Source organism: Ipomoea triloba, chromosome 4 (assembly GCF_003576645.1).
Source record: "Ipomoea triloba cultivar NCNSP0323 chromosome 4, ASM357664v1".
Classification (NCBI taxonomy): domain Eukaryota; kingdom Viridiplantae; phylum Streptophyta; class Magnoliopsida; order Solanales; family Convolvulaceae; genus Ipomoea; species Ipomoea triloba.
This window is the reverse complement of record NC_044919.1, coordinates 31,972,779-31,982,181: the sequence shown is the minus strand read 5'-3', so window position 1 is coordinate 31,982,181 and position 9,403 is coordinate 31,972,779. Positions and strand designations below refer to the sequence as shown.

The window sequence follows — 9,403 nt, the reverse complement described above, 5'->3', positions numbered from 1 at the left end:
AAAAAAAAAAAAAAAAAAAAAAAAAAAAAAATGTCGCAGCCAGACTACGAATCCTACCCGCCGCTGTTTCGTCCGTCGTCAGTCAACCCAAACCACGGCGGCGTTGAGAAAGAGTCGCCGGAAATGGAGGCGGCGGAAGGGGACGGCGTTCCGATCATAGATTTTGAGCGCATGAGGGAGGACGAGGAAAAGGTAAAAGAGGCGTGCAGAGAATGGGGGTTTTTCAGGTTGGTTAACCACGGAATCCCAGAAAGTTTGATGAGTCAAATGTTGGAAAGTGCGAGGGAGTTGTTTTCCATGGCCTACGAAGCCAAGCAGGCAGCGTTCAACAGCGCCGCCGGCATATCCTACTTCTTGGGCACGGCGGGGTTGACGGCGTCAGGGGCGGCGCTGGCCTCCAGCAACCTCAATTGGATGGAAGGGCTCAACATTCCGCTAAGCAAAGTGCCGGAACTTCATTACGAGGATCCGATGCTCGAATCTTTCAGGTCAGCTTTTCACTTTATCTTCTTCGTCGTCGTCGGGTTTCGATGCGGTCTATGTTTGACTCGTAGAATTTAAGAAAACCAATTACACAATAATTGATCAATCACTGAGATACAACTTTAATTTAATCATGGAGAAAAGTGGCAAATTGGCTAATTTCATGGTCCACCCACCCCTCATGATATTTTTTCTCCGTAAACTTCCTTTTCACGTGTGAAATCCATTGATCCTTCACATCACTGAAATTTTCACAATGAAAACGACTGGGGAAAAGACGTAGTACAGTAGCGAAAGCTACGGGGAATAGAGGATTAATTTTTTTTAATAATAAAATATTATTTTAGTGCATATATAATGTTTCGTCGTACCTTAGAATAATTGTATTTTTCGAAATTGACATTATTGGCAGTGGAATCAATAGTAGGATTGCCCAAGGTTAATCCAATTAATTAAAGAAGAAATGAGTTGAAATGACACTATCATTATCATATACTCCGTACTTGACTGCAACCTTGCTTTAGTCAACTGTATTATTTTTCATGCTATTATGGAGGGGAAAATGTAATTTAATTTTTATTAGTTAGAAGTTAATAGTTTGTTATATTGTGAGTTAATATTCAATTTAGTTATCAATTATAATAATTCTTTTATTTAGTTCTAAACATTTTTTGTATTTAATTGGGTCATCGACTTCAATGGTTTTACTTAATTGAGTCTTTTGTAAATGTAACTTGATAATTTTTCCTTTTTTTTTTGAAATTAATACTTAATTTAGTATTCAATTATAGTTATTTTACTTAAATTAGTCGTCAACTATATTGATTATTACCAATTTAGTCATCGATTATAATGAATTTTCTCGATTTAGTCATTGATTTTAACATCTGATGACTCAATCAAAATAATTCTATCAAACTCGATAACTCAATTAACCACAAAGACTAAATCAGAGAAAGCCACTATATAGTCCATGACTACATTGAGTATTAATTCGTTAGGTTGTATATGGTTCGATTCTTACAAATAAAAAGTATATAATTGATATGGTTGTGAAGACTCATACACAAACACTTTAAGACAAAGACCACTAAGGTGTGGCCTAATTCGCCTAAATCACTAAATGGCCCATGTAAAGCACTTAATGACAACTAGGTAACCACCTTGTTTGCCGTTACACTGATGATAAGATATGATTTAGCTAGTATATTAAGATTTTTGCACAAGATCTTTTTATCATGCTAAACTTCTCACAATTTTTAATCATATTTATTATTATTATTATTATTATTATTATTTTGTCCTCACTGTATCCCAACTTTGTATTGGTATTTTGTATTTGAGTAATCTTACATATACTCTCATTTTCTATTTTATTTTTACTCTATTCTTAGGTGGTTTGCTCTTATTAATGTAGAAAAAAGTGTGGGTCACAGTTTTTATTCAAACATATTTTTTTATCAATAAAATCATGACATGTATCATGTATGTAACTAAAGTTTTACTGTGTAAGACTATATGTATCATATTTGTTTGTATTCTTGGGTGTAGATCCTTGGTAGAAGAATATGGAAAGCATCAAACTAAGGTGGGAAAGGCAATATACGAAGCATTGTGGAGGAAACTAGAATTGGAAACATCAAATTTGTCAAAATACGAGGAATCAACAAAGTATTTCTCAGAAGATACTGAAATATTACGTGTATATCGATACCCTCGTTGCTTGGAGGCTAATCGGGCATGGGGTGTAGAGGAACACACTGATAGTTCACTCCTCTCAATATTGCACCAAGATCTTGTTGGAGGGCTTCAAGTCTACAAGGATCATCAATGGATCCAAGTCAACCCTATCCCCAACACCCTCATTGTCAACATTGGAGATATGATCCAGGTTTCATCTTTAATTTGCCTTTTCTTTTTACTTAGAAAAAAATGAAACTTTTGTTTGAAGTTATTGTAGATTACATATATGGTTGATGATTTGCAGGCCATTAGTGATGACAAGTATGTTAGCGTAAAGCACAGGGTGAAAGTGAACAAAGAAAATGAGAGAATATCTATGGGGTATTTTGTTTTCCCAGGAGATGATGTTGTGATTGAGAGCTCCAAGTACAAGCCCTTCACTTATGCCCAATTTCGAGCTCAAGTGCAACATGAATTGAAGAGTGTTGGCTTTAAGATTGGTCTGCACAATTTCAAGCGTCCTTAGTTGTCAACTCTTTTAATACCAATACTCATGTCTTGTAGTGTGAATTTTCCTCAAATGTCATATAAAAGATTTTGCAATTCCTGTTTTCTATTATTCTCAAAAACTTATATTTCAGACTTTAGTGTGCTTTGGTCTTTTTACTTTTTTTTTTTTTTTTTGTTGAAAATGTTTGCAAAAGAAACAAGAGCTTGTATTTTGATTAAGAATAATGGTACCCGCCTCCTAATATTTCTTTCTTAATGTGGTAGTATCTGACTGAATTTTGCTATGCGATCAATCAATTAATTAATCGGTACTCAATGAATATAATAAAGAATTTTATTGCCAGGTTTAGAGGTAAACTTAAAACGTAAAGAAAATGTTTTTTTCGCTCTAATAATCATTCTATTCCTGATGTGATTTCTTTTCATTGAGTGACCATGAATTGGTTGACCATCACTAATTAAAAAAAGTCAGATGATGACATGTAAGTAAGGATTGTTTATAAGGAAAATATGTATATGAGGGGTATGTGGATGGTAGTAAATGGTAAAATTAGAAAGTATATATATGAATGAAAACAATGTATAAGTTATCAATTCAACCAATTATATTAGCACAACATTAATTCTAATTATGACTTGACACTTAGATTTAAGTATTAAGGAAAAATTGAACAGATGAATCACTAAATTCGAAATTGTTGCCAATTACCATAGAGTGTAATGACATATTGTTTATCATTTCAAATAGGTGGTCATAGGTTTGAACCACCGTTCTTTGGACTGAAAAAGTTTGAGAAATTATAAAATAGATACTATCTTGTAAATAATCAGTATTTAAAAAAATGAAAATTGTTTGTATAAATCATTAAAGCAATGTATTAGACTATTACACCAATGCAATTTTTACACACGTTATTAGTTTTTTTTTTTTTTTTTAATATTTACTAGGCATTTTTACACGCATGTGTGAATTGTGAAGGTTTGAGCACAATATTAAAATATGTTAAAATAATTAAATAAAATTAATAATATTTATTATTAAAAATATTTTTAAAATATTATTTTTAACACGTCAAAGTTACACATGTAAAATTTCTATATTAAAAAAGTGATACAATTTGGTAAATACCATATATTAATTATTGCCATATTATTTCATTATATGTGAGTGAATAATTTTGGCTGATATATGGCTAATATATTTTTAAAAATATTATTAAAAATTGTCATCTCAAAACCCTAAATATTTTTTTTTTAATTTCTACATTTTTGGTTGTCTAGCTTGATAGCCTTACTCCTTATACTGACAAATTCTTTATGTTGTTTTAATGAAGATGTACATACCGAAACTCTGTCGAAATATCGCCAGGATATCGTCTGGAACACGCCTGCAGTATATCTGCGTTGTGGAACACGACGTTTGAATACCGGAAGCCATCTTTGAAGATCAAGCTACATATAAGCCCTGGCATTTATTGAAGAACAGCTCTGGAGGCCCTTCAGCGAGAAATACTTTCAATTCAGCATACTCTGAACTCGGCACACTTCCCATTCGACATACTTCGAATTCAGTACACTTCCAATTTGCATACTTTCAATTCATCATACTTTAAACTCGACGCACTTCCCATTCAGCATACTCCGAATTCAGTACACTTCCAATTGTCATACTTCCAGTTTAGCATACTCTGAAGTAGGCACACTTCGAATCGGCATACTTCTAGTAGAGAATCAGAGGACTTCTATACAGAGACTATACCCCTTTTTCATTTGATACATACTACTTCTTGTAACCGATACTTTCAATTTTGAATATATATATACAATTCAAGTTTTTCGCGTTTACAAGACCGTCTCACCGTAAGACGGGTCGGGTCAAGATGCAGATATAATACTTATATGCACAATTGTCATACTTATATGCTCAAATGTAATACGAAGTACTAATCAAGAATAAAATTGTTGTTACTTATAAGGTTAATGTGATACTTTGAAGGGAAAATATAATACTTTTATATGTTGATTTAAAAGTATTACATTTGTATGTTGCTTCGACCCGACCCGACTCGTCTCGTCTCATGAATAAGGATCCGTGAGACGGTTTCACACAAGTGTGACCCTTGATTAAAAAACTAAATGCTGATTACCTTCATCAGTTATGCCTATTGCTGAACAACTGAAGTAAAGTACACTATTTCAAAATTAATACCTAAAAATTCCAAACATGCAATATAAAAAATTGGGAAAAGGATCAAATAAACCCTCAAACATTATACCAAAAGTCAATTGGACCCTTAAACTTTCAAAAAGTGCAATTAAGCACATGAACTTGTAATTTTAGCTCATTTCACCCCTTCAGCCGGTTAACCTCCAGTTAACATCCGGTAAAAGTTTCCATGGCTGCTGACTTGTCAATATCTGGCTAGCCACACAAGTAAAGTTTTAAAAAAAAAAATCAAAACAACTATTGACTGTCATTGTTGCCGCAATGTTTTGTACTAACTACCAGCGATTGCTGATCTCCGCCGTTGTCGTTGATCTCCGCCGGTTAAATTAGTCCACTGCCAACCAAACACCTCAAATATTGGTCAAATCACTTCGCTACCGCTAATCTCCGCCGGTCAAACCACTCCACTTCCAGTCAAACACCTCCAGCAAAGGTCTAAGCAAGCCGTTGCAGCCCATCTCCGCCGGTCAAAACCGTTGGGTTTCAAAGATGGAGACAAAAGGATAAAATTCGAAAGTGGAGAGGAAAGAATAGAAGTTGTGTGTTTTGAAAACGGAGAGGAGATGAGAAAGAGGAGATATGGATGTGTTCGAAAATGGAGACGAAAAACAAGCTGTGAAGGTTGCGGCACAGGAGATAAGAGAAGTGAGAGAACAGTTTGAAGAACCTAGGCATAACTTTGAAGAACCCAGAAATGTTCTTAGCCATCGTTGACGGTAGTCACGTAGAGGCTTAGCTTTGGGCTCCATTCATACTCACGTAAAGCCTCATGAACTCTGGCATAATTCATAGTCCATAGCTTCTGCCCAATTTTCCAAACCGCGCCGATCCTCCTTTATCACGGTCGATATCGTCTTCGACAAAACTTGAGCACTGTTAATGTCATTGTTGTAGAGGTGCCCTAAGAGATGAATCGCGTAAGGCCATTCATCTTGAAACTCTATGCTATGTGCAGAATACTAGAGCATGAGCTCATCATAGATTCCGACGATCGTACGATTTGGACTTCAAGCCTTCAAGGTGTTGTTGAAAAGAGAGAACTCCATGGCAGGAAGTTAGGAATTTGTTCTCAGAGGTGGGGCTGTGGGGGGAAGTTCCACTGAGTTTTCTTTTTAATTGTTATTCTTTCTTTACTTTGCTTATGTGGCAAGCTAGGTATTGACAAGTCAGTTGCCATGGAAGTATTTACTGAAGGTTACCTGGAGTTAACCGGTTAAATGGGTGCAATGCACTAAAATCATGTGTTTAATTGCACCTTTCAAAAGTTTGGAGACCTAATTGACTTTTTGTATAATGTTCAGGGGCTTATTTGATCATTTTCCCTAAAAAATTCCATATCTAAAATCAATAGATAATTACACTTCAGAAATTCTAAATAATAAAAAAAATAATTAAATCAATTTAAAAAAAAAAAGAAAAAATAAATGTAATACTCTACCTTCTTTAGTTGTTTGAAAGTTTAAAAATCGTATGGATGAAATCATAGCTACCGAAAACTTAGGGTGTGTTTGGTTCGCATATGGGAATCGGAATCGGTATGGGTATCAAATACTTGGTAAGGGTAATGGGTTTTGGTGAAAGTATTTTGCATGTTTCGTAGTATGGTAGAATGAGAATGATTATTAATAGTTGGGGAAGAAAGGAGGAAGGGAAATGAAACCCTTATTTCATTAGGGTATGAGTTTTCCAATTAATGGGATATTCCAAACTCATAGTAGTCTTCTGAAACCTATCAATCAAACAATAACAATCATTTTGGTACTCATACCTTATACTAAACCCACCAACCAAACGCACCCTTAGTGTTGACCGGGATAGGTGAGGTGCCGAAATGACAAAGTCACAACTACATACCAACGACCGATGGGTGATTGCCCATATATATATATATATATATATATATATATATATATATAGTCATTTCCATTTTTGGTCCGACGAAAGCTATTTGAGCCACATTACAAAGTCATGGCTTTTATCGGACATCTTCATTGGATGAAAATATGTAAGGAAAACCACTACAAAGGGTAAAGGAGATGATCAAAGCATGAAAAGATCAAAATGCCCCTGTTTTGGATGGTTATTTGACGAAAATTTTAACGGTGGACTAAAACTGGCAAGGACTAAATAAGACTGGCCGCAATGTGGCAAAAATTAATGAAGTGGACTAAAATTGGCAATGCCCCAATAACAATAGGACCAAAAATGAAAATGACTATATATATATTTTTTGAATTTTCTCTGGATTTGAATTATATTTATTTTAAAAAAACTTATTTTATTTGTTATAAATATTTACTTGATGTATGACCATTATCCCACTTAATCCTATTTTAGTTTTGTGTTTTTAAAAGTTATCCGATGTTTTTAAAAGTTATCCGATGTTTTTAAAAGTCATCCGATGTTTTTAAAAGTTATCCGATGTTTTTAAAAGTTATCCGATTGTATAAGTACAGAATAGTTATTAATAAAAGGGCAATTTATGGAAGTAAACCTAATTCTTCAAAAATCCCCAATCTCGCTAAACCTAATTCTCCCAAAATCCCCAATCTCGCTAAACCTAATTCACTTGGCGACCTAATTCTGGCAAGAATCTGTGGAAGCTAGATTGCACGAAGACCTGTGATGGCTTCAAGCAGCACACACGGCAACGGAGGTAAGTCTATTTCTTCCAAAAGTTTAGTTCTGTACTTGAAGTTCTTATAGCAGTAGATCTTAATTTCATTTGCAGCCTTTCAATTTCTTCATCATATCGTTCTTATTTAACCTCCGTAACAATCCGAGGATTGCACAAAATGGGCAAATGAAATTAGGGTTAGCAATGAAAAATGTGGTGGGAAGAAATCTGGAAGAGAGCATATATAACGAACGATTTGTGGGAATTTAGGTGGGAATTCAGCATAGATTTTTATGCCCTCAAATTAGACGGTCATTTAACACCCCAACAGACGGAGGACCACATCGGTCAAAAAATCAATACTTGAGGATTTAATCGGGCAAAATTGAAAGTCGATGACCAATTTGGTACTTTCGCCATAGTTGAGGGGCCAAAACGGTAATTAACTCTTAACTAAATTAGTTCGTTTATTTCCTTGAATGTCTTTGTCAGTTAAGGCCCGCATTGGGGAATGGGTTTCACCCTACTTCTAGTTAGGGGCTATCTATAAGCCTCTCAGTCAGTCCATCGTTTAGGGTTGTCTAGTGTACCGTGCGGGACACTTTGCAGCACATTTTTTAGGTTTCCTATATCATTCTAGACCTATCTTGGACTTTCTCATAGCTTTCCATAGTTTATGGGATTTTCTAGAAACATGTATATAAGACTAGTAGTAGTAGAGATGTATGGATTATTCTAGAACCTTAAGTTAATGTAGAGATTTAGGGAGGGTTCTAGAAAATGATTTCTAGTTATATAATTTAGTAGGTCTCCACCATCCATTAAGGGGATGGAATGATTATTAATACCCCTAATAGGACTCATTTTTAAACAACTAGCTTACTTCTTGTGATCCTTTGTCAGCTAGGGCCTTGGGAAGGTGATTGATATAAAATTCATTTTTAATATATTAAACATTTATATTTTAAAGGTTCATTTTTAGTTATACATTAAAAATGAACATTCAATAATATACTAGAAATGAACATTTAATAATGAACTACGTAACAATGTTAACTATAAATCACAATATAATTTAATTATCTTGAGTAACAACTTAATGCTAAGCCAAAATGAAGAACACCAGCATGAAGAAGAATTTTATTGCCTATTGATTTCTACTTGTTACTTCTGTTCATTTGTTTCTTATTTTAATTTAGTTTACTTAATATCTAAAATCAATCAATTAAGTTAGAATTATTGATTATATTGATTGTTTATTATGAATTTATATTTACCATAAAATTAAATTAATAGAATGTTAGACCATCATAAATTCAAATCAATTCCAATTTAATATAATATAATTTAACACAGAGATTAAAACATGATTCTTATACCTAAAAGTTACAAGTTGCTAACATTCTCTCTCGGTCAAAGTTGGGACAAAGTCTGCAATGCAACACACTCAATGGTGCATTTCTGAACACTTTGCAATGCTAAATGGTGAGTGACCCCACAACAGAAAGCATTGTCCGAAACCGACGGTTATTACATGCATAAGAGGATTTACTAACCGAACGTTCATCCTTATATAATATCTGTAGGTTTTTATTGTCACCAAAGAAAATTTAAAAAAGGAGAAAAACTAAAATTAAGCAGCAAAATATATGATTCTTCCAAAAGAATTAATTAAGAACTAGTGTACAATTCTTTTATTTAATTTGATTTTGCTTTGTAGCTTTAGGAAAGAATCATAAAATGTACAAATTGTGTTGAAGTCAGAATTCTAAGTCAGATATATGGCTTTAGGAAACAAAAAAAGGAAACAAGATGGAAGAAGTAGGTCACTGCAAAAATTTCAGCATGAGTAGACCTCTACGCCATTGAAACAATGGCGAGGG

At 33.9% G+C, this 9,403-nt stretch overlaps 1 protein-coding gene across 1 annotated transcript; it reads left to right on the top strand.

The window, feature by feature from the left end:
• Window positions 1–6: 6 nt before the first annotated feature.
• On the top strand, window positions 7–2,806 carry LOC116017292 (gibberellin 2-beta-dioxygenase 8-like). Its single transcript, XM_031257844.1, has 3 exons — window positions 7–488; window positions 2,035–2,374; window positions 2,471–2,806. Exons 1-3 carry the CDS (start codon window positions 31–33, stop codon window positions 2,690–2,692), a joined length of 1,020 nt encoding a protein of 339 aa, XP_031113704.1. The 5' UTR covers window positions 7–30; the 3' UTR covers window positions 2,693–2,806.
• The last annotated feature ends 6,597 nt before the right edge of the window (window positions 2,807–9,403 follow it).

Excerpts from the sequence above, each read along its gene's own strand:
- LOC116017292 (XM_031257844.1), top strand. The coding sequence starts at position 31 with ATGTCGCAGCCAGACTACGAATCCTACCCGCCGCTGTTTCGTCCGTCG. Across the intron at positions 489-2,034 it reads CCGATGCTCGAATCTTTCAG|ATCCTTGGTAGAAGAATATG; the intron begins GTCAGCTTTTCA and ends TCTTGGGTGTAG. Across the intron at positions 2,375-2,470 it reads ACATTGGAGATATGATCCAG|GCCATTAGTGATGACAAGTA; the intron begins GTTTCATCTTTA and ends GATGATTTGCAG.